Here is a 26,521-nt window from a genome sequence, read left to right on the forward strand (position 1 = left end):
TTGTCCAGTTCTTGGAGTCCAGTTGGTTGTTTTGCGCCACCTGTTGTCGTACCTCATTGATAAGTGATCTATCTGCCCATCTCCACTTCTTCGATTTGATTGTCTTAATATCCTGCTCTCTTGATTTCTTTCTTAGGTCCTCATCGTCACCCTGTCCTTCTTTGTTACTCATATCATTATCCCTTCTATAAGCACTCCCTGTCACCCTTTTTTTCAAAACGGCAACACTCATTGAGGGGGTTGGTGGCCGCTGGCGAGTGGCGGGATTGGAAATTATGATTCAAATGATGTTTTGTAGGGGAATTTTAAAGCTGAATTTTAGGGATTTTTAACGTTCATTGAATTAACTTTGATATTTTTTTCACTACTGTTTTTTCTTTTCTGTTTTTCTTTAACACTATGTAGGCTAGTTGATGTTAAGACTGTGCCGGAATGAACTTATCTTGGCAATGTGGCAGTCAGCAGTGGCAACATTGAGGATTCTGCAATTTACTTAAAGACATGGGACGGCCATCCGGCGTGGCAGATGATTCTGCCCCCCCCCCCCCCCCCCCCCATAATGGCAAACTGTGTACACTCTTCTTCTGATAGCGCCCTCTTGTGAACCCTCCTCCTCCAGCCAATGTTAATTTCCCATAATTATGTGGGAAATAATCACCCGCGGACATCTCTGGGACTGCTGGAGCACTTCAGATGAAAATTTGATTATTAGCCTGAACCATATTATACAGTAACTGTGGCCCTTTTCGAAACCACGGCTTCGGCTCCAGATTCGGCTCAGGAATAGCTTGGCCCTGTGGTTGTTTTGACAATTTTGTGTGTGCTTTGCGTACGTGCCCAGGGCTTCAGACGAGAGGACAGATCCTGAAGGCGAATACAAAGCCGAAGTCGTGGATTCGAAAACGGCCTGTGTAGCATGCTGTAGACTTTTGGCTAGAAATTGCGATTTAGGTGCCAATTTAGATAAGTATGAGATAATTATATAGCAACACAAAGTAACATGGTTTATTTAGGATGTCAGTGAACATACTTTTAAGAATTACTGTCGATACTAGCCGCCCCCCCCCCCCCCCTGTTGGTATTGGAAGTTGGTGGACAAAACGAAGTTTATTATAAACTTTCAATACTTCAGGGAGTTAATTTCGACTGACCACCCGAAATAAACCATATTATTTATATCTTCAGAATACCAAATAATTGAAATTAGTACAAAATATCTGTTTGTGTTTACTGTTTTATTATACATTATGTGGGTAACCTATTGTTTCTTTACCAAGTGCTATAGATCATCATTTAGATCTACACAGAATAATATTATGTACAAAACGTAAATTAATAGTTTTATTGCTGTTATACAAATTCATATGGAAGGCATAGTTTTCCGTCAATTAATGCTAAAACTAAAAAGTAGTTTATTAGGAACTAATCTACGCTGCTTGAAAACCAAATTAATAAGTAACATTTTGCCCTACCTTTTTTAAGAGAAGATTTCAATTTAGCGCGAAATAGGTGCTTAATCTGGCCAATAATTTGTCGAAAATGGCCGGGTAAAGCCTGGGTTTCCGAGCAAAATTACAGAAACCTTTTCATAAACTTTCTTGCATGCAATGACGGGCATCAGGGTCTAGTCTAATTTCATGGCTCTACTTACCGTAAGCAGTGAATTTTTGCTTAGAACTAGCGCAGAACCTCGGCGCTTTCACATTAAGCGGATAAGCGCAGAACTCGGCGGTAAGCAGAGCCTTGAACTTCGGCACAGATTGTTTGAACACATGACTCATATTAATGTACAGGCTACTCAGTTTACGGTAATTAAGCGAAATTTTGTTCTAAAAAACATACTTAGAAAAGTCAAACAATAAAACATGCAAACTGTAAGTTTTTTGTCGTTAACTTATCCTTCTTTCTATTTCTAAACAATCATTTTTACGAATTCAAATATAGCCGAGGTGAGCATTGCCGGGGAAAAAAAATCGGCAATGTAATTGGCATAAAATTATGACGTCACACACTCAGACAGCGTCTCAATGAGGCAAAAGGAGGCAGATGATTGGACAGCTGCCCTCACGGTGCGTATCGTGCACGTGATCTCGGCGTATCAGCAGCGTTGCTCATTATCCAAGGGGGTCTAACAAAAATTGCGGTGACGTCATAAGCCTTAACAGTCGTGTTCCCCACCCCTACCGAGCTCAATGAAAGCAATGGCCGAGAATCAAACGGTATTGCTCGACATCAAAGATGGCTGCAAGGCAAGGGGTTGACGGTGGTCAATGAACCCATTTAGCCCCAGATTCCACAAACATTTAAAAGGGTTTTCTGCGACAAAAAAAAACCTTCAAAACAGAGCTCTACATGGGCCCTACAGGAATAACAGCTCAATATACAGGACTGGTAGAGCTGACAAGTTTTAGTTGTATAAACAGTATTTGTTTTGTGTGCAAAACTGTGTGCTTCGGGAGAAAATAGTGAAAAACCGTGCACATTTTTCAGCATGTAAACACATTATTCTTAATTTTGGTTGTAACAACCGAAACCAGCCGTTTCACTTTTGTGTAGGTCTTTACGTATAAAATAGAATTAATATATACATTTTCTTTTACCCTTACCAATCATGTAGAATACCTTTAAATTATGTTGAAAGAGTGAGTAAACCAACAACGGTGAGTTCCAGGGTCATCTTCACCTGTAAACTAAACCATTTACCCTTTTCGAAATTATGGTTCATTTATTAGCTGAAGCCCGGCGGCATGACTCGTATGTGAACACGTTCTATGCAAAAATTAGCAGGATACCAGCGAACAAGTTTACTTATTCTGGTAAGTAAACATTTTGTGCTTAAAGCAGCTTTATGAGATTGGGCCTAGGTAGCTAGCTGTAGCCGAAGCCTTGGTTTCGAAAACGGCCCATGTACAAAGCAAGGCTTAGCACTAAAAAAAAGTCCGGTTCCAATTGAAGGCTTTAAGTGTAACGATATGGATTCGTTTAAGTTGGTCGCTACTTTACGTTATTAAAAACAAACCAACACCGTACCAAAGTTCATCAGCATAAAAGTCAAGCTAGGGTCGTAGAGCAAAAGCTCATATGACTCGGTTGTCGTGGCCACTTGAGAAATCATGGTCACGTACTCGGTAAAACTTAATCTTCCTGTCTGGATACTCGATCGTGTAAATGCAGTAGGCAACAAGTAGAAACAGGATAACTGCCACTGGAATGGCCAGAAACTGCAGCTTGTACAAAAGGTCAGAGGGGTCATAAGGCGATGGTTTCCCTTCCGGGTCATATTCGTCGTCATCGTACTCGTCATCGTACGCGTCCTCCGCATTTCCAGTTATATTCGCTGTGCCGTTGAGGGCGTCGGTGTCGTTGCCACTGAGGGTTTTTCGTTCGACACCGCCGGGGGCTTGTAGTAGCTCGAACGGGTTGATATTATGGACGTGTATCCTGAAGTACAGATCGGTTTTCGGTGGTATGACGGGCGGGTGACCAGACTCACCGTACCCGAGGGTGTACGGGATCACCAACCGTAACTCGTCACTGCAGTGTAAAATTTGGGAAAGAGGATGAATTAGTTTGAGCAGACCGCCATAATCACTGAAGTTTGAAGGTTTGTGTTTCAGGCATAAGCAAAACCAAAGTTTCTCATTTTCTGAGTGTGGACGGACGTCGCTAAATATATGTATAACCGTGGACATAGTTAGTGTTTTATGGAGGACCTCAGAATAACTTACTAAAACCGGACCCCAACTAAAACTGTGTAAAAGAATTGACAAACAAGCCAGGCTGTCAGGTATATGGAATGCAAGCACGAAGTGAGACAAACGAAGTATCTACATGTATTTGGCGAGTTGGACAATGGAAGTCGCTCACTTTTGTCAGTTTCTTGTTCGCATACAAAAGAACTGGAACGTAAAGAAATGCAGTAAGGAATGCTGGGAGCACGTATACTCTCAAAACGGTGGAGTGGTGCCGAATCGTTCAACTCCATGTGCATGTACGTAAGTGACAATTCTTATATTCTTTTTCCCGTCAACAAATTGACAGTATTTATTCTGCATCTGCTTGTGCTATACTGTACCCATCGTCCTGCTGGACTATCTCGATACACAGTGATGTGCCAAACATTCTAAGTATATTAACTTTGCGATAATGATGTTTCAATGGCAGTTTGTAGTCGTCGTGCACTACATTTTTGTTTGCCATTGCCAATATTTAAATAACAAAATGTATAAACTACCGACATATTTCCCAATTTTCAATAGAGCTGGTATATGCTCAGCCAAAATGAGCAGGATACCAGACAAAAAAATGTACATGTGACATGGTATTTTGGCTGGTCCCCTTGTTCTGGTAAGCGGAATTTTGTTGTGCTAAGCTGCTTCTTGTGCTTAAAACAGCTCTATGACAGAGCCTAGTTTGTATGGCAAACTTTTTGTTAATAATTGTTATTTTATCAATATAAACCACACGGGAAACTGACTGGGCAAATTTTGAAATGATTTTTGGTGTTTAACAAAGAATTGACTAGAGTGGGATTCGAACCAACGACCTCCGGGTTAATCCGGAGGTCGTTGGTTCGAATCCCACTCTAGTCAATTCTTTGTTCAACCCCAAAAATAATTGTTATTTTGTCAGACCTACAGTCAGTTATTACTTACCCTACGCACGCTCCTTGTAGCCCCATATTCCAACCTTTGACGAGGTAAGGATTACCGAGTGTAAAGTTGAGTGTTGCGTTGGTAGGAAAAGTTGAATCAAAAATAGTTCCATTCTTAAATGTGCCCTGTGAACAAAATTGGTCGATTCTTGTAACATTTATTTGTATACACAATGTATACAGGCCGTAGCTTATTTGATTTAGTGTCTGATTTGAAAACTACAAAAATTTTAACAAAAATGTTGCCCAAAAAATAAAAAATTTAAAAAACACACAATCTAACAATGAGCATCCCGCTAGGTGGCAACAGACTTACCAGGTAAATTTCCATTGTTTACGTAGTTCTGAGCATGCGCACGTTACCGAGAACAATGGATTTTATCTGGTAAGTCTGCTGCCACCAAGCGTCCTGCAAGTCTACCATAGGTTGGTCAGCGAAAGTCCAATGTCTGACAATGTCCAGGAAGTAGATATTCGCAAACAAACAAATGAAATAAATAATACAAACTCAAATTAATGAGTTGGGATAAAAAGTCAATAATATTTCATGGGGGAAAAATAAATAAATGATATTTTTGTTTGTAAATATTATTCATACCTCATAATCAACTATCATATTGTCCCCATCCTTGGCCTGTATAGAACAGTTTCCAGTTACCTGAATAAAGAAACAGAGGTTAAATCTCTCAGCATTTAAAACCCAAAATTAAGAAACAAAAAGGATTTCAATTTCTTGAGTAGGCCTTTTACTTCGAATTTTTGGAATTGTTCAAACACACGTAAACATGTCAATAAAACACCATTGTGTTTGAGTAAAGAACAATCCTATAGTTTTCAAAGAGCATTGAAGGCACTGGACACTATTTTTAATTATTTAAAAATAATTATTAGCACAAAACCTTACTTAGTATCGAGTAATGGGGAGAGGTTGATAATTATAAAACATTGTGAGAAACGGCTCCCTCTGAAGTAACGTAGTTTTTGAGACAGAAGGTGTTTCCTCGAATTTGATTTTTTTTTTCTTTAGGGGGGGGGGTGTAATTTGTGTTGTCTTCAAAAACACGAAAACTATAGTTATGAGAATAAAAAAAATCAAGTTGGATATACATTTTCAAACCCAACTTTATCCGGCCATTTTGACATAGTTCTCAAGTTATACATTCTAGATTGAAGATTCTTAATCTTTAGTTAAATAAAATGTCAATTCAGTTTTAACAACTAACTGTATTACGCGGGTTTTTCATTTGAATTTCTAAATAACGTGGTTGATAGGCGTTACACGTACAGTCGCATACCACCGTAATCAGAGTTCAACAGTTTGGGTGTAGTCTTCGTTCGGTTTGGGATTTTTGTTAGAGTGAAGAAGGATCCATAAGTAAATAAGTGTTTATTTATTCCATGACAATTAATTGTTCAACCTTGTTGGGTTTTTTTTTTAGTCAGGAAAGAAATCACTATTACAACTGCTATCCCATTATGTCCTGTGAACAAAAAGTTTTAAAAATAAAATGAAAAAATACAGAGCAAGAAGAACATCGATGATGCGAGTAAAAAAACGATTCAAAATTTTTGCAGTTAGAGAAGAAAAAAGTGATGACTTATATAATGGGAAAACATTCTTAGTGGCTTCTCCCAATTTCTACGCCACACTTCCCCTATTAATTAGTCACGTGTTACGTAACTAACTAATGGGGAAACATTGTGTTTTTGTATCTGTATAACTATAGTCTCTAAAATGTTTACATCATCATATAAAACTGGAACCGACAACATCAATATCTTAAAACCGCCCGTAGAGGCTATGGCGTCTCATCAAAAACTTGATTTACTGCATGCCGAACAACAATGTATTATGAATAGTGCCAATTGCACCTGTGTTGAATTGAACTGTAATAGCACTTGATCATTCCTTGTTTAATCATATCGTACCACTCTGCCATGATGGATGTGTGTGTGTATAGGAAAATGTACTGAATTCTTTAGCCGAGAGGACTGTTACAAATCCAGGAACAGGAAGATCTATTGTACGTGGATATTAAAATTTGGTCTGCAATCCATCAATATCAGCGTGAATTATACATGATGACGGACGTCATTTCATCGGGGTTAGATATGCCCCTGTGTAATTGGAAAGTCTATGGGAATATGTGTTGTTGGGCAAAGACCAGAGGCCAGTGGACACCAAAGTCCGTAGTGTCTTTCCGTGAAGCTTACTAGTAACACCATCAATATGTTAACTTTGCATCGGGAATAAAGAATATTCATTTTAATAGATGTTAAATTTGCATCGGGGATAAAGAATATTAATTTTGGTTTTTACCCATACACCGATGTGTGTTAGCACTGTATACTCAGTACTTTCCCGAGTCCTGTGAAAGGTTTATACACCGATGTGTGTTAACACTGTATATACTCAGTACTTTCACATACATAATTACTCGGGTTGGAATCGAATTCTAGACCAGTGTCATACCATAATATTTGATTAGATTCAAAATAACAATTGCTTGTCGTTTAGAGAGGAAAACGGCGGGAACCAGTCAAAACATTGTGACATTTAGGCTGGTAACCTGCTTTTAACAGAGACTGTTTCTGAACCAACTCTTTTGTAAACGTACTTGGCCTTTTCGAAAACATGTCCTCCCGGTCCAGGCTTTACCTATGAACCAATGAGGTTTCAGCATGGGCTTTGTATGTAAATTAGAACTGCACCCAACCCAGCTTTCGTAAACGCCCTAACAGGTCAATGTACTTTCCAAATTGAAGTTGAAGCCACACAAGGTCGCTTAATGGGATGGAGACGGGCAAGGAGTGTCGGAGAGTATTGCAGTGATTTTGTAAAGTAAATTATTCATGGAATTCACTGAGTGATGTATAGAGAAAATGTGTCAAGTTGTCGAGACCGTTTCATTCTCTGGTGACCTGCGGGTACAGTAATTCATAGGTTTAGAAACTACTTCAGATTTCTGTCCTGCCTTTGTCATGCACGATCTTCTTTCCACTACCTGATTTTCTGTGCCCTTGGACAAATCAGACATTGTGATAAAAATAGCTTGACATTTTCTATTGATGCCTCATGTTTTCTGGCCACATTCGGCGAATTGTGTACGAACTTCTTCTGATAGCGCCCTCTTTTGAATCAATCTCCTTCGGCCCATGCTGAGGCCGTGTCCGAATAAGCGGCTACAGCAACGGCTACGGCTAGAATTCCACGTCATCATGCGTTGAAGTTTAGGACGCCCTTAGCAACACCCTTAGCAACAGCCGTAGCCGTAGCTGTAGCCGGCAATTCGGACACGGCCTAAATTCCGATATAGGTGATGACATCATCTCCAGGGAAAGATTTCAATATTATTATGACCACCGGCAATAGTTTCAAAAAATAAGCGTTAAATACTTCATGTCTGTTGTAAAGCAGGGCAACGCGACTTCTGTGTATAAACAGATGCAAATTGAGTTAACACTCTTTTCAGTCAGCAATTAAATGAGGAAACGTGTGTAGACTACGTGTGTTTTGTAATTACAGCGTTGACACCCTTACGGCTTATTGTCACAAATCCACACATTGCCAATATTATTATATAATGAAAATGAAACCTAATTATTCTGAAAACTATTAGTTGTTAGATTTGACAACAGGGTAGCCTATATCTTAGTTGTGAAACATAAAAAGGACGCAATTTAGTGGGGGAAAACTGCTTCCTTTTAAAACAAACGCAACTGAAATTGCTGTTGACAAGCTTTGTTTGAAGGTAACTAACTTCCGGAAACCTTGCCATTTATCTAGATATTGTATTGATATTGTATTGTGGACAGACCTATATGTTAAGTTTTCTCCATAAAACATGGTTCGGACGTAGGGACAAACACTTTAAGACGTTCTCCTTCAACAAGAAGACGTTTCACCCGAGAGGGTTTTTAGTAGACAACAAGTACTAATGGTAATAGCATGTACACTGAACCCGAGTCCAATCCAAACGCAACCACAAGAACACTATAAATACTCCTACCTCCCCTGACCCGAGATACCGACCATGTGGTGTGAATATTAAACCAAGCTAAAGAAACGATTGCCTATCGATTATACGCGTCTTCATTCCAAAATACATCAGGTGCGAACTGCGCCATGGGTGTTGATTCTATTTGAAGAAGGGGGGGGGGGGGTTATAATAAATATGCTCTTGGTGTTGCTGTGGGTTGGCATTTACATCTTCAAGTTAAACCCACGTCTCTTCTCCAATGCATTCAGTTCGAAATGGCATGGCCCATGGCCCCATCTACTAAACAGTCTTTGTTAAAATGTATAAATGCCCGTATCAAATGTATAAATGCCCGTATCTACTTTCAGAGAGCAGTCTTGAAAGTGCACTCTGACGGGTATAGGGTTGAAGAATTTGTATGAAAATAGAATGACAAGCGGATCAGGACATTTTTTGTAGTTTTAAAGGCACTGGGTACTTCGTTTTCGTCGTCTAAAACATTATCATTTAACAACGTTTTGAAATTAAATGTAAACCAGGGATCGCAAACGTTTATGGCACTTGGCTTGGCTCAGGTGTTTCTCTTCCTTGCATTTAAAGGCACTGGAGACTATTGGTAATTCGTCTAAATAATTGTTGGCATATAAAACTTACTTGGTAACGAGCAATAGAGAGCTGTTGATAGTATAAAACATTGTGAGAAACGACTCTCTCTGAAGTAACGTAGTTTTTGAGAACGAGGTAATTTCTCACTCGAATAATAAAAGGCTTCAGCTGAAGCATTTTACACATCTAAAAGCACCCAAAGTAATGCAACAAGAGTGTTTTCTGTCGATGACCAACTGAGCCCAAATTTTCACAGGTTTACTATTGTATGCATGTTGGGATACACCATTTGAGAATACTGGCCTTTCGCATTTGGAAACATTAAACATGATCATGGTTAAGGGTGATTTCCCTTTAAAAACTCTTGTGGGGAGTGCTACAGTTTGGGGGAAATTTTAGTAAAATGATATCGCAAGGCCAAAACCTGATGGTTGAAAACAGTACAAACACATACCTTTGGGGTTTGCGCTATATTTTTTCTCCTGATCCCGATGACAGATTGAGCTTAAGGGGCACGGTGCATTGCCTTCAGTCTTTCAACATGTTACTGTTTGAAATTACTTCACATCCTTCTTTAATAATAATTCATGTACAAAACACCTAAAGTGTATATTATAGCTATATATGGGGAGTACCCTAGTGATTTAAACAAAACATGAACTTGCCTCTGGAAAAACAGCCAGCTGTAACTTGGCAGTGTAAACAACATGAAATTTGGACTCTGGTAACCCGTGAATATAAACTGGTTTGTAGTAACACCATGTGTATATCTACTTGTCAGGTATTGAGTTGTTCTTTGTGAGAATTGTCTTGCATATTCTACTACCGTGCAGTAGATTTTTCGGATTTTTTTTTCGGGAGACTTCTCAGTTCTGAAAAGAACTGTCTTGCTTAACTATTATCCTGAGCGGAAGGTAGAAAATCGGCTGGGACTACTTTAGCTTATAATGATTGTCATTAACTGCACTACCATGGATTGAGTTCTTAGCCCGTTTATTTTTAGCAATTAGTATGTGCTTAGCAGCTTGATGGAAAAGGGCCTATGTAGAATACAGTGATCAATATGCAATCAAGCTCAAATCGTTTTGCCTGAACCCAGAAAGCGCATTCGGCTATATCACCGATTAGATTTCTTTGCCGTTAAATTAATTTTAGACGAACTGTCGCAATTTGCCGGTTAGCGAGAGAGAAGGAAAGAAGAAAAAAAATGTATCCGTAACCTTGAGTTGGGAAACAATTATCTAGATTTGCCAGAATTTCGTCTGGGTAAAGGTCTGTATCTTGCGCCTTAATTGGATGTGTTTCGATTGGAATCAATGGTGATATACTGTGTGGTTAATTGGCAAGGTGAAGAAAATATACCTTGCGACGTTTAGAGTTTTGAAACACCATGTGGACTTACACATGTCCACATAGTGTTTATGTTTAGTTATCCCGAGCCTTAAATGGATGTGTTTGGATTGGAATCAATGGCGATATACTGTGTGGTTAATTGGAGTGATGAATGACCTACTACACCTTGCGACGTTTAGAGACTTCAAACATCTGTGGACTTACACATGTCCACATAGTGTTTATGTTTAGTTATCTCGAGCCATTGGATGTGTTTGAATAGGTATCAGTGGTGATATATCTGTGGTGGTTAATTGGCATGGTTAAGGATCTATACCTTGCGACGTTTAGAGATTTGAAACACTATGTGGACTTACACATGTCCACATAGTGTTTTTCAAAGTTATTTTGCGCCTCAATTTGATGTGTTTGGATTGGAACCAATGGTGATATACTGTGTGGTTAATTGGCAAGGTGAAGGAAATATACCTTGCGTACATCTAGGGACTTGAAACACTGTATGGACTTCGTCCACATAATGTTTTTTATAGTAATCTCGAGCCTGAAAACAAAATATGATAATGACCAGGGCCCAATTTCATAAAGCTGTTTACTGGCTAGCAAATTGTTGTGCTTACTGTATGAAAATCTGTGTAAGCATAAACGTATTTCACCATTATTTCCCAAGTAAGCAGAACATTTCTAGGCGCGCATGCTCGTTCACCATGAATTCGCTGTGGTGTTACGTCACTCGTGTGCAAAACACAGTGGGTTAGCCAGCATTTACCCTTGCTTACGTTAAACAGCTTTATGAAATAGAAATTCTGCCCTAAAAGATGCTGATCAGTAGAGTGTGGGTTTGAATCCCCAGCCGTGACAATTGTGTCCTTAAGCAAGACACCTAACCATTGCTTCTTCCTTCAGATGGGACGTAAAGCCGTTGGATCCATGTAATGTGTAACGCATGTAAAATAACCCAGTGCGCTTTTCGAAAAGAGAAGGGGTTCGCCCCGGTGTTCCTGGCTGTGGCTGCTGTATGCGCCGTAGCAACTTGTAAACCATTATAAGGTGCTAAATAATTGGGTCTCAAAAATTCATCACTGCAATTCCCTATCTTTCTGAAAGTTTGTATATATACTCAGCGCCTTGAGTACCTTGTTTGGTAGATACGTGCGCTATATAAGACTTCGATATTATTATTATAAGCACCAAACGGCTGTTTACATGTTTTAATGAAATTGGGCCTTGATGTTTCGACCCTGCAGAGTCCTTCTCCGGGGCTAAATTATGATTAGTCAGGAATTGATGAGCCTATAACCAAGGATGGATATACCAATTGCAATAATTACCTATCTACACACGATCATCATGTATTGACTTTCCATACCTTGAGTCTATTTCTCTTCACCAATCAGACGGTGAAATGGTAATTGTACACCAACACATCTGTCAAAATGGTACAAAATATGCACAAAATACCAATTATTGTCCCTATACATTGTGAGTTGCTGAGTTCGCCAGACCGTGAAAAACCGTAGACAATGCAAAAAACGTAAAGGTGCGTAAAAACACCACCAGAAAGTCGTTTGACATGACGTGTCTGAAAGGTACAAAATATTATGCAAAATACTAATTATCCATATTTACTATAGGCCTACATCATAATAATGAGTTATTATAACTCACTCGACTGTTAACTAACCACAGACACTGGAAAAACATACAGGTGCTTAAAAACACCACCAGAATTTTGTTTGACATGTGTTTGTTAAAGGTACAAACTAATGCAAAAAACTAATTATCCATAGAAGCCTACATCATAATAATGAGTTACTGGAACTCAACAGACCGTTAACTAACCATAGACACTGAAAATCATGAAAGGTGCGTAAAAACGTCACTATAAAGTTGTTTGGCATGTGTCTGTGTAAAAGGTACATTGTTGTTACTTTGTCGTTAGGGACACTGCATCGCCGGGGGACACACAGTGGACAAAAGGGCGGGAACCTAGTTGGGGGAAAAGGTGTTCAAATTACTGTTTGATGTAGAGATCTGCGGGTGGGTCATTTCGATTCAGCGGTAAAAGTTCACGGCTGCGTTATTGTATGCAACACGAAATCAATTGAGTGGAATTCGATACAGAAGTGAAACTTGTATTATTTTTCAATCTCCGGTATATAGACACACCTTATACCATACATTCGTCTGGTAGCAAACCATTTAACCTTAGTCAAGGACTACGGGTAAACTCCACAAAGCTTGTAAACCAGAGCAGACGTTTTCTGCTTTACAGACCCCTTGCATTGGCCGCCATTTTGGAGAATTGAAACGAGCACCCGTGTATACACGCCTATCAAAACTATCATTGGCTGAGAGTCGTCTGCAGCGCGTACCGTGTGTACTTCGTTGTTTGTCATCAAAGATGGCGGACAGTGACGTCATGGGAAGACAGTAGCGAGGTCAAGTGCACGGGGCTTACTGAATGATATTTCAACTGAAAACATGGTGGTATATGCACCACTTTTGGTTTTCTTGCCCAATTTGTATAATGAAGCTCTGAAATTGAAATGAAACAGGTTCACATTTTGGGGTGGCAAGATTAATTATATTAAAGGCCCTATCCGGGGTAGCGAATTCTGGCAGAAAACCAAAACCAACATGGCCCCTGCAATTCTAAAAGGTTTTGGAGGATTAGTCGATTGTAGAGTGGAAGTGAATTGCTCTTGAGCGCAGCTGTGCCTATAGCACTCGATATATGCAATTCAAAAGCACTGCCCGGTCACATTGGACATTTTTTTTAGCAACGGTCGAGAAAAAAACATGGATATCATTTTGTTTACCAACGGCTGATTCATTTGGAGTTATTTATGCATATCTGTGTTGTATGCTACTTGACAATTAGCGGCCCCCTCCTTCAATTTGACGTCTACAAACCAAAGATGACAAATACGGAAGCCGGTCGCGGCTGTTGCATGTTTTACTCCTTTCAGACATGCAATATTGTTTTTAAAATTGTACAGTCAACTATTAATGCACTCTGCTTATTTATAGTCGCACTGTTCAAATAGCGATTTATATTACCGCTGTGAACCCTGAAAGATGACGCTCCACTCGAATTTCCGATTTCGAGCAAAAAATAATTTCAAGGCATGAAAATATTTCAAAATCACCTTCTAAAGAGCATGAAAGTGTTCCTGTTTCCGTTAAAAATAATCTCTTGAAATTTCAAATACTATAAAAACGGAAATGGTTAAACATCAGGGTATGATCCATATTTTATGCTATTTTCATAAATAAAGTGTACTCTCCTTAGTGTAATGTCACATTTTTAAAGTTACCTGACTAAATTTGACCGGTAACGGCAGTTTGATCCAATGGACGGAACACTGCCACCTAATCTGGCTCCCTGGCGTTTTAATAAATTGAGTATGACAAACTGTTTCAAACATTACTCTCGTTTTTATCTGATGAATATTAAGGGCATAAGTATAGCTCTGAGAATTTTTATGTTAAAATTCAAAGAAAGCTAATGAACTAGATGCATTACCCCTTGTTATATATGTAGATTCAACTTTGACCTAAATGGATGTCACATGCAGCTCTGTGCAGTGATTCAAGCTCATACGCGTGCGCAAGCTTTGCCAACTCGACCAATAAGAACCCATTGACTCCGCAACCGTTAACCGCATAGTGGTCATTCCGTGATCTGGCTCTCACTTATTGATTTAAAGCCTGTAATTAAAATTGTATGTTGATCAATTTAATTACATGTGATCGATATGCCGTGGCCATGACCTGATCATGGTTGGTTTCTGGTCCTTAAGGTTGGGCTTATCGAAAATATGGTGGGCAGGTATAGTTTTTCTCATGAACTCAATTTTGTGTATCTTGCTAATGAAAGATTTCCTCGTACAGTCGTACTCAACAAAAAATAGTCCGGCATTTTTAAGTTGTCAATTCGAACTCGCAATAAAGTACCATTTCATTGGATATCCATTTCATTGGATAAACGTGTAGTGACGTAAGCGTTACTGACACTAACGCTTCTCAGATTCAAAATGTCGGGCATAACAACTTATAACCTCTATACATTATACATCTCCATACATAACCACATCTGGCTTCAATTTAGCAATGCATGGTGTAATCAAAGTACACATGTATAGAGTACAATTACAAAACTAACTTTAGCTGAAAAACCCACATGCCCCAAAGATTTCCACGCATGAAATGAGCCTAACCAATAGAACTATTATATACAGAGTAACAAACACAATTTATCAAAATAATCTTTACAAATGTCTCCTATATGGAGGTTACAGAACCTCGTTCCCTTTGACTGCATTTTCATAAAAATGCATAATGCGACGGACTGCGCACAATTTGGTTGACACAAACACGCAGGGAGCGAAGAAGAATGGAACAAAATTGGCAAAAAAACGAAGCCCTAACCTCAGGATATCTGTGTTTGTATTGACACTGAATAGATAAAAAGAGCCAATGGAAACCAAGGGAGTATACAGCAGGAACTACGTGCCGTTTTCTAGCTGAAATGCCCACAGGCGGTTTTGACAATCATTTCTATAGGTCACAGCGCTCTATGGTTATTTCTTTATTTTGTAGTTTCTATATTATATTATTGGATTGTTTGCTTCTCCTGGTGTTTTTTGTGGACAGGGAGGAGGGAATTGATGATTGATTATGGCTGCCTTTCCCAACGGTTTTCCGACCTTACTCCCCCAACTCCCTTTTGCATAAATAAATGCATTTTGCTTAAAGGCAGTGTAACACCTTGGGATAAACTCCAGGTTTTTCATGAAGAGCGTTTTAAATAATATAATCGATGATAGGCCTTTATAATCCAAAGAATGTTCTGCACACATGCATTGTCGGTCTAATTTACCGCAGGATAATGTGTCGCATACTGAAATATTTTCAGGGAAGCTTTCTATTATCTTTATCTTCAAACTGTGTAAGTTTAATGTAAATCTGTGGACATTGTGGTTTTTGTTCTACGAAAAGTACATAGACCCTGTAACTGTGAAATTCTCAATCTGGTTTACCACAAACAAAACATTGCTAAGCAGAAACAGTAAATTAATTCACAAATTTGCTCCAGACTCACACAACGGAATAAGCGCAAAATGTTCTCAGGATTGTTATTTCATGGTTGATCACAGAAAACATGAACACTGCCTGCAACTATTTTGTTAGTTCTACCAACCCTGTTTATCACCTTTAAAGGACTATACATTTTATAGTATTTACATATAAAGAGCTTTGTCTTTTTCGTCTCGCATGACTACAGAGCATTTTTTTTATGAGAAATAAATTTAAGCGAAGTGACTCTGAAATTCAGAACAAGAAGTGTTCAGAATCGGTCATAAAAAACACCGGGTGATTCACTGAATGTGGAGTTAGGGTTTGTGCTAATCACCTCGAACAAAACAAAAATTCACCTGGGAACTGATCATTGATAGACCTATATACCAACTCATTTTGTTCAAATATTTCAACTATACATATTGGTCATTATTTAAAAACAAATGGTTTTCATTTTTAAATATGAAAGCCAGCTTTTTATTCAGTGTCACTGTTTTATTTTTGGGGCATGAAGTGGATTGGTCCCTGACTGCGGTCCTTTGGATTCCCCTCCCATTGAGAGTGAACTGTTTTCTAAATAATCTCCTTTTTTGAGTGTAATAGTTTTTACGCCATTTTAATTTTGATTGTAACGTTTTACTCATATGTTTAATTAATTAATTTTAAGTAACTGTTCTCCTCCCTATGACGTGTACAGTACCTCTCCCTCTCAGTTTTTCTGTGTAAGATTTAGGCCATTTTAAATAGTAATGTAATGTTTTACTCCAAATTTTTAACTATGTAACTGTTCATGTAATTCTGCTGCTGGCAGCGAATTGAATAGAATTTTAATAAACCATTGAAAAATAATAATAATTATGAGATTGAAACAAGTATCCACTTCCCGTAAAAGTGTGTTCATCTATAACACTCCAATTAACCGTTGCATTTCATTTCATTTCGAAATAATAGTCTACTGAAAAGAAATTGAGGTGTTAAAATGTACACCATGTTGCCACATTATAGGCACCGAAGAGAGATCCAAATTTAACACCAAGGGTACTAAAATAACACTAATCTCTGCAATATGTGTTATTTTTAAAACCCTAAAATGTTATCCCTAACACCAACGTTTTTGCCGTAAATGTTTTTTATAGAGATAAAGTATATTTCAAAGTTAAACACAAACCGTGAATGACATACTATCAAAGAGAGCAGCTCACACTGCTGATCAACTGTTCTACTCTAATAATCTAAAACAAACAGACAAACAAACACACAGTGTTACAGTCACTCACAACAACACTGTAAAAAACACTGTGTGGACGTGTATCCACAAAGTCCATATTAAAGCCATTGGACCCTTTCGGTAAACACTATTGTTCAAGGCCCACACTTCGTGTATCACAACTTCTATATCAAATAACAAACCTGTGAAAATTTAGGCTCAATCGGTCATCCGAGTCTGGAGAAAATAACGGGAAAACCCACCCGTGTATCCGCGCGTTTCGCTGTGTCATGACATTGTGTTTAAAATAAATCCGTAATTCTCGCTAACGAGAATTGATATTGTTTTACTGTTTTCTCAAAAAGTAAAGCATTTCATGGAATAATACTTCAAGGGAAGTCTTTCACCACTACCTTCTGTAAACCCTGTAAGTTATTTGTAAATCTGTGAACTTTTTTTTTCTGTACCGAAAGGGTCCAATGGCTTTAAAAGACAGTGGACACTATTGGTATTTACTCAAAATAATTATTGGCATAAAACCTTTCTTGATGACGAGTAATGGGGAGAGGTTGACAGTAAACGGCTCCCTCTGAAGTGACAGCTTTCGAGAAAGCAGTAATTTTGACGAATTCGATTTCGAGACCTCAGATTTAGAATTTGAGGTCTTGATATATCAAGCATCTGAAAGCACACAACTTCATGTGACAAGGGTGCCTTTTCTTTCATTTCCTTCGCAACTCCGACGACCAATTGAGCTCAAATTTTCATAGGTTTGTTATTTTATGCATATGTTGAGATACACCAAGTGAGAAGACTGGTCTTTGACAATTACCAATAGTGCCCAGTGTCTTTAACTCCCTACTCTTTTCTTCTCACTTCCATACTTCATGTAACATTCAAACAAAATAAATCTGCAGATTCAATCGTCAGCCATCAAATCTACACAAAAGGTTATAATTTATACCATTATTCTTGACGTACTCGCAACATCCCAGATGGTTCGGTCAATTCAAAAACATATTTTTTTTGCGGACAATAACTGCCGAGGCCTCGATACCGAAATCGTATTTGTGTTTTTTAAACTGAATTATAGATAAGCACAACATATGGAACGGCGAGGTTTTTTTATTTGTATTTCTGCGAGCCAGCGAGACAAAATTCAGTTATGCACTCGCCGTGTATTTCCATGTAATTATTATTTTAAAAACCCACAGCATCTAAAAAAAATTCACTTTATTAAATACATTAATTTTTAATACGTTCAATACAGTGAAGTAATTAAATATCATGTTGTGTATTGGTCTTATCTGCAACCGACATGCTTTTAAGGCGTATAGTACACATGTACAACATCGTGTTTTTCCAATGTGCACAACCACAATCATGGAGTACACTTCTAGTTATCCAAAGACACCACCAAATTAACAATATTATATAAGTAATGAGTAAACTTCGACAGTCCACATAATTGAAATATAGTACACTCAAAGTCAAAATTTAAGTACAATTTCTTCAAGTTAAAGATATTAGGTCTAACATCCCCAGCCGTGACATTTGTGTCCTTAAGCAAGACAGTTAACCATTGCTTCGTCCTTCGGATGGGACGTAAAGCCGTTGGTCCCATGTGTTGTGTAACGCGTGTAAAGGAACCCAGTGCACTTATCGAAAAGAAAAGGGGTCCACCCCGTTGTTCCTGGCTGTGGGTGCTGTATGCGCCGTAGCACCTTGTAAACCTTCATAATGTGCTAAATAGTTGGGTCTCAGAATCCATCACTGCAATAACCTATACTTTCTAAAAAGTTTGTATATACTCAGTGCCTTGAGTACCTCGTTTGGTATATACGCGCGCTATATAAGACTTCGATATTATTAAATGATGAGTAGGGTAGATGGCCTTAGCTTAGACTTCTATATTATTATTATTATTATTATTTATACACGCAGTGAATTCTAAAATACATTATGACTGCGGACTTGCCTGGTCGTCGGGTTTCTGGCCCAACACATGGCCTCGGGGCTGTGGTGTGTTAATCTCGACTCTCTACCCCAGAATATGGTGATTTCCTGACGTTATGGTGCGGGTATGAACTTTACAATCAGAGAGCTCTCGGATTGAAAATATATTTATTTACATTTGTATTTAAATTTCATTTACGATTCCACACCCTGTCTTTTTTAAAACAAAACCAATGTGCAGGTTTTGCATGCTTTGTAGAACATTGTTATATTGTTTCTGTATAAAATGCAGAAACAAACATGCATTCAATTGTTTATAACTCTGTAAGTAAGACTGTATGTTTAATATAATATCCTGAAAATCATGCATTTTCTGTACAGTGAAAACTGTTTGCTTGTAATTGCCGACCATCACGGGCTTAAGTCATTGTAGTACAAGGAGTGCATGGTATCCCCAAAATGTTTGAACCACGCCTGGTTTTAATCTAGAACCGTTTAAAGGATTTGGGTACTTTTTCAAAATGTCCATAGATTTACATTAAACTTACAGGGTTTGAAGATAATGATAATGGAAAGCTTCCCTTCAAATCTTACTTACTGAGGTGCTGTAGTTTTTGAGAAATGAGTAAAACAATGTCATGAAAATACGTTTGTAAATGATTAAAATAATTTTCATGACATTGTTTTACTCATTTCCCAAAAACTACAGCGCCTCAGCACGTAGTATTTTCAGGGAAGCTTTCTACTATCATTATCTTCAAACTGTGTAAGTTTAGTGTAAATCTGTGGACATTGTGTTTTTTGTCCTACATAAGTTACATAGACCCTTTAAGAGGAATAACAATTCATACCTTCAGCTTCCCTGTGTTATTTTCACCTCAAGATATCTTTTTTTTGTAGCCCATACCAAGAATGGCTTCTAGCCTTGTTTGGAGTGAACTTGCATTACAAACATGGGGGGGGGGGGGGTTGCAAGTAAGAGAGTATAGTTACTTGACGAAGAGAATGAACTGATTCAGGTAATTGCATAATGTTAACTTCATATATTTGTATGTATTTGTTATGTACATAAAATTAAATTACCATGATCATGTAAATATGTAAAAGCTACTGGTATATGTCATATCGGAAGTGTGACGTAATCTTCAAAATGGCCTCCTATACCTTTCTTTTATGTGTTTAACATTACAGAATTGGTAAGAAAAAAAAACTCGTTTATTAGATGACAGATTTACATCAAACTTACACGGTCTAATGATAATGATAGTAGAGAACATCCCTTGAAATATATTGTCTGAAATGTCATATTTTTTTGAAGAGAAATAAATAAAAATGATTTCCTGTTGGGAGTTTTTTTTTTTTGCTCAGTGGGCGTTTTATTTAAAAAAAAAATAATAATAATATTTTTTTCGAATCGATATCTAGCAAAATGTGTAATCGGTTTTTCACTATTTTCTCGTGACCCAGATGGCCGTTCGATCTCAAACTTCCACAGGTTTGTCAGTTTATGTATATGGTGGATTATATTAAGTGCCTACACTACCAACAACTGTTTTGTTAGCAAAAACCAATCATGTAATGTTCCTTTAAATAGCTTTTAAGTCTTTCTCCCGCGCTCATGAGAGATTCATTGTTTTATGCAATCGCACGTTCAGGTTGGAATATGATCCCACTATTCACGGACAGTCAATAAGAATCAATGATACCGAAAATGGTAACTTTGCTGTAACTTGACACTTAGTAAAAATGGAGTAAAAAACGTGTGGATCGAGAACTACGGTTACCAAAAAAAATTCTCAGAAAATTAGATCTGCAAACACAGAAAACACATTAAAGGGGCTGTGTCGTCATGATCAAAACAGGTCCCAATTTCACAGAGCTGCTTGCTTAAGCAGAAAATGTTGCTGTAACAATTCCCTACTTAGAAATGAGCAGGATACCAATCAATGGTACATTCTTATTCTGGTGAGCATAATTGTGTTGTGCGTATCACCCTTTTGTCCTTTAAAGGCAGTGGACACTATTGGTAATTACTCAAAATAATTATTTGCATAAAACCTTTCTGGGTGACGAGTAATGGGGAGAGGTTGATGGTATAAAACATTGTGAGAAACAGCTCCCTCTGAAGTGCCATATAGTTTTGGAGAAAGAAACAATTTTTTCACGAATTTGATTTCGAGACCTCAAGTTTAGAACTTGAGGTCTCGAAATCAACCATCTAAACGCACACAACTTCGTGTGACAAGGGTGTTTTCTTCTTTTATTATTATCTCGCAACTTTGATGACCGATTAAGCTCAAATTTTCACAGGTTTGTTATTTTATGCATATGTTGAGATACACCAACTGTGAAAACTAGTCTTTGACAATTACCAACAGTGTCCACTGCTTTTAAGGAGCTCTATGAAATTGGGCCCAGGTCTGTGGCAATAATGTGCCTCCCCCCCCCCCCATCGATACTGCACGCGCCTCGGCCCAATTTCATGGCTCTGCTTACCGCCGAACTCTGTGCTTACGATCACGATTCCCCGCTTACGTGCAAGCGCCGAATTTCTGTGCTAGCCTTGTAAGCGTAGAATGCCTATTAACGTGGAGTACGCACGCGCAGAAGCCAAAATTCGCCGCTAACCCATGAAAAACCGCTTGCCGTAAGCACAGAATTCCCTGCTTCCGTAAGCGCCGATTCTCTGCTTACGGTAAGCAGAGCCATGAAATTGGGCCCTGCTCTCCCTCTTTAGTTTATCTTTAAAAAATATGTGCGTTCGATTAGCTTCCCGGGTCGACCCATGTCTGACCCAAGCGTTCGATGTTTTATAATAACCTTGTGTACATTGAAGCGATTTTGGCGCTTGGGCCGCATGTAGAATTTTGCCTAAAAGTAAATAATAAGCGAGAAATATAGATAGCTTTTTATATAGTAAAGTTATCAATGGATCTTCATGTTAAAGTGTCATGCACTTTACCCGCTATATGTCTGAAGATACCTGTGTGTGGCAGGTGTATAAGACATCTCAGTTTTAAGTGTGTAAGGAAACCCCAACTAGGGAAATCCATCAGGTATGGGGACTGAAAACCCTATCCATCCCATGCTTTAGGGCTATAGGCTCAGTTCTATAGGTGAGATTCGAACCGGGCTTCCACACAAACGTTTAAGGTATGGACATTATTGGTAATTACTCGAAATTTTTGTTAGCATAAAAACTTTCTTGGTAACGAGCAATGGAGAGTTGTTGATAAAACATTGTGAGAAACGGCTCTCTCTGAAGTAACGCTCCATTCAGTTTTAGCTCTTTCATAAACTATTGTCACTTCAATATTAAAACTGCATGGAGGCCTAAGGCCTTTTTACATAATTATTTGAAAGTGCACCACGGAATTGTGCAACAATGGTTCTTCTTTCATTTTTTTTTGCAACTTCGCTGACCAATTGAGTCCAAATTTTCACAGGTCTGGTTGTTTTGTGCTGGACAGCACCGAGTGAGGACAATTACCAAACGTGTCCAATGCCTTTAAACGCAGGGGAGAAACACCTGAGCTAAGCCGAGTGCCATAAACGTAGGAGAACCCTGCTGTCCATTTAATTTAAAAATGTTGTTAATAATGATGATAATGTTTTTTAGACGACGAAAATTAATATGCTTTTCCAAAAACTGAATCGGCACCGTGTATACAAGTTTTGCAACTCAGATTTGTTCACTGAAAACGAGTATGCTAATATACAATCCTCTTCAAAGTATTCATAACTCAACATTCTTTTCACTGACAATGCCCTCCAGAAGTGTTTTAAACAGCGAAAATGAATGCTTTTCCAAAAATAAATTCGGCACCGTGTACAGAAGTTTTGCAACTCAACGAGTGTTTACTGAAAACGAGTATGCTTACAATCCTCTTCAAAGTATTCATAACTCAACATTCTTTTCACTGACAATGCCCTCCAGAAGTGTTTTAAACAACGAAAATGAATGCTTTTCCAAAAATGAATTCGGCACCGTGTACAGAAGTTTTGCAACTCAACGAGTGTTTACTGAAAACAAGTATGCTTACAATCCTCTTCAAAGTATTCATTACTCAACATTCTTTTGACTGATTAAATGCCCTCCTGAATGAAAATGTCCTATCAGATCAAGAGATCACTCAAAATAAATGATTTTTAAAACCTCTCAGCATAACGAGTTGTTCTATACGTTGGTTGACGCACCAACCCCCCCCCCCCCCCACCTCCCTCGCAGCAGACAAAACTAAAAAAGGTAGCCTATTTTAAGAATCACAGCGCTGTATATAGAAACAGACGTTTCTGCCATTATGAATTGACGTCATCATGATGCGTATTTTTGTTGTCAGCGTAGACATCAGACATCCCAAACCTTGCTTTGTGTGATAAATATAAAGCTTTGCGAGCATTCTGCCCTCGTTAATAATTTAGCCTAGATGCGATGACATTTTTTTATATTATTCTGGCTGCCGCATTTTGTGATGATAATTTTGTTTACCTACTGTCGCCATGCTGTCACATTCCCTGTATACATAAATTTTACTGAATACTTATGTTCAAGATAATGATTAGGGCCAGACTACTTGCTTTCCATGCCACAGTTTTGATATATACGCGAAAGAGCAAGCAACATGTTAATAGCTGAACATTTCAAAAGCAGAGTATACCTTCAGTTTTGGGACCGTTTGGTTGTTTTAAAGGCAGTGGACACTTTCGGTAATTGTCAAAGACTAGCCTTCACAGTTGGTATATCTCAACATATGCGTAAAATAACAAACCTGTGAAAAATTGAGCTCAATCGGTCATCAAAGTTGCGAGATAATAATGAAAAATAAACACCCTTGTCACACGAAGTTGTGTGCGTTTAGATGGTCGATTTCGAGACCTCAATTTCTAAATCTAAGGTCTTGAAATAAAATTCGTCGAAAATTACTTACTTCTCGAAAACTATGGCACTTCAGAGGGAGTCGTTTCTCACAATGTTTTATACCATCAACCTCTCCCTGTTACTCGTCACCAAGAACATTTTTATGCTATCAATTATTTTGAGTAATTACCAATAGTGTCCACTGCCTTTAATAGTTGTATTTGTTTTTGAAATATCGCTGAAACTCCGGAGCGTATATTAAATTCACACGGGAAGAATAGTCCCTATAGGAATACACATTCTGAGAAGCGTTACTGCGGTAACGCTTCTTATAATATTCAATTTTGTTTTTGATAAAGAGTGATGTCATTTTCCATAACCGTAGTACTTCCAGGTGAAAAGCTTCTCAAAATGCATTATACTCTCCAAAGCTCCTCTACCAGAATCATTACACAGACCCTTTAAAAACGTTTTTTTTTTTTTATAGTCGACACTCTGTACGAAGGCGCGTAGGTCACGCGTCAGCAATCGACAGTTAACAAGGTCATTGTCAAAATTAACTGTTAATTTTATAGGTCCCATAGATGTACAACATATTATTGCAGGTATGTGAAGGTGATGGGTTAGTGCATTTTATGAAAAAAATTATGGAATTTGGAACAGAGTCAGACTGAAAAAAAATAATGTGGCTATGGGCCATCGCATTTTGAATGAAACATAAAAGAATAACGAGCTATGGCAGCCAATTTTAAACTTTGCCTGTTATTCTACATTTAATGTTTTCAAATTCAAATCTGCGATGGCCCTATAGCCAAACATCTTTTTCATAGAGTGTTTTAACAAAAAGCAAATTGTGTTGACATAATATTAGTGTTGTTTAACATCGTAAGTGTCTGTCATTCAACCAGAAAAAAAAGCCAAACACACCGCCGAATTAAGGCAACTCCTCCCTCCTGAGACCACAACTTCTAGATTGACCAGTAATACTTCCTTAAACCCTGAGATCCATTGTAAATACTACCAGCAAAACAGTGCAATTCCATTTCTTAGGCCTATTAGGAAGTAGGGTGTTTTAAGTTCACAGCAGTTTGCACACACGTTTTCGAAGACGTTTTTTTTCTTCAAATTTTGCACAAAGATCAAGTACATTTGAAGAGATTTTGGTGTGATATTTCACATGTCTCGATAACCTTGTCAGCGAGGAACACCTGACAAAATGGACTACTACATGTACATCAATTGACTATTTGTAAGAGGTTATCACAACCTCAGTTATGGACCAAAGGGCCAAAGGTAAATTTGTATGTCTGTACAAGTTTGCAAACACCTGTTAGTGAATGAAGAAATGTGTAAAAATGTATGTGCTGAAGTTGAAGTTATTGCTGTAACTTCAACTTCTATTTAACACGTACACTTTTTTTATACACACATGTCTCCATTGCAATAACAGGTGTATATCGTCCTTTATGGGATTTGAGGCATTGCATGTTAAGGTAGGAGAAAAGTCTCCCGAATTCCGAAAAGTCCATTCCGCCTTTAGTAGAATATTACAAGCCATTTTGAGGTATGGTGGAAACAACATTACTATGACACTATGGTTCGGGTAAATTTGTTTGTAGACACCCAAACCAAACTGTGCACTCCTGTAACACCATACCTCAAAAAGGAAGTTCTAGAAATAAAATAATCTACACACTACTATAGTAAACCAAATATATATTTCTATGTACATATAAATTGAGGCTAGCAATTATCTCAAACGATCCCCCAACTAATACTATAAAGTCGACCTCCCTGAGCAACCTTGGCCTGCTCGCTTATCAAAATCCCACAACAGTAATCAGGTCATGCTGGTATAGACTCACCTCTCTAGTAACTTCGACCTGCGGAACGGCAGCCAAAACACCACCCACCAACCCAGACAGGCAGAACACTAACATCGCACAACATTTCCCCATGTTTGTTGTAAAAGGTGGATTTGTCTTCAGCAGTCTTTCACACCATACCCTTTTCCCCTCGACCGGCTCCTGTTTTTATCAAACAGACACAATTTCACTCTACAACTGTTCGCTCGCCCACGGGTTTTTGAAAAAGACGGTCCTTTTCACAGCACATAAACTGCCGATGATTGGGCCTATGTACTAGTAGTAACAATTAAGTAGCATGAACTGAGTGCGTTTCGTGAACCGTGGAAAACGTGGGAATGAGAAAAAAAACAAGAGTCAAAACTCAAAATCAAGCGGCCGTGCGAGACGCGCCAAACACTACCGCGTAGTTATGAATATGCAAATGAACCGTTTGGATTGCTCCATTATGTTTAGGGGAGATGTTTAAACTTACTGGATCGTGATTGCGTGAGCGCCCTCTGTTGATAAAATACGGAATATTATTGGTTTGAAGAGTAAAGGCTTATTATTTTTTGCATCCCGCCTATAATTTTCACCCCCAAAAAATATTTTTGTGTATTCAATTTTTAAAAAAAGGAAAAAACAATGTCAGTCTGTTTGTTTTGTTTCTTTGTCTATCTGACTGTTTTTTCACAAGCTTCTGCTTGTCAAAACAGCCCATACTCCATTTATTTCATTCATCCTACCTACTGTTATGTTTATTTGTTTTGATCAGTAGTACATGTAATTGTCAAAATATTTTTCATGGAAGTATGGAAATAAAATGTATATTTGAATTGAATTGGATTTGTTCTCGAAGTCCCACAAAAGAATACACACAAAGAATGTAGTTGGTGAGACCAAGAACTGAAACAACTCCACAATATTTGAAAGGTGATGAATTCACTTTTAATAGATATTTGAACTTATTTCTCATAA

General features: G+C 38.1%; 1 protein-coding gene across 1 annotated transcript; it reads right to left on the reverse strand.

The window, feature by feature from the left end:
* Positions 1-566: 566 nt before the first annotated feature.
* On the reverse strand, positions 567-25,888 carry LOC139949672 (uncharacterized). Its single transcript, XM_071948141.1, has 4 exons — positions 25,562-25,888; positions 5,253-5,312; positions 4,656-4,780; positions 567-3,534 (listed from the first exon to the last, which is right to left on the reverse strand). The coding sequence occupies exons 1-4, from the start codon at positions 25,652-25,654 to the stop codon at positions 3,078-3,080; spliced, it is 735 nt and encodes a 244-aa protein (XP_071804242.1). The 5' UTR covers positions 25,655-25,888; the 3' UTR covers positions 567-3,077.
* Positions 25,889-26,521: the final 633 nt, after the last annotated feature.

This window comes from Asterias amurensis, chromosome 17, assembly GCF_032118995.1.
Source record: "Asterias amurensis chromosome 17, ASM3211899v1".
NCBI classification, from domain to species: Eukaryota; Metazoa; Echinodermata; class Asteroidea; order Forcipulatida; family Asteriidae; genus Asterias; species Asterias amurensis.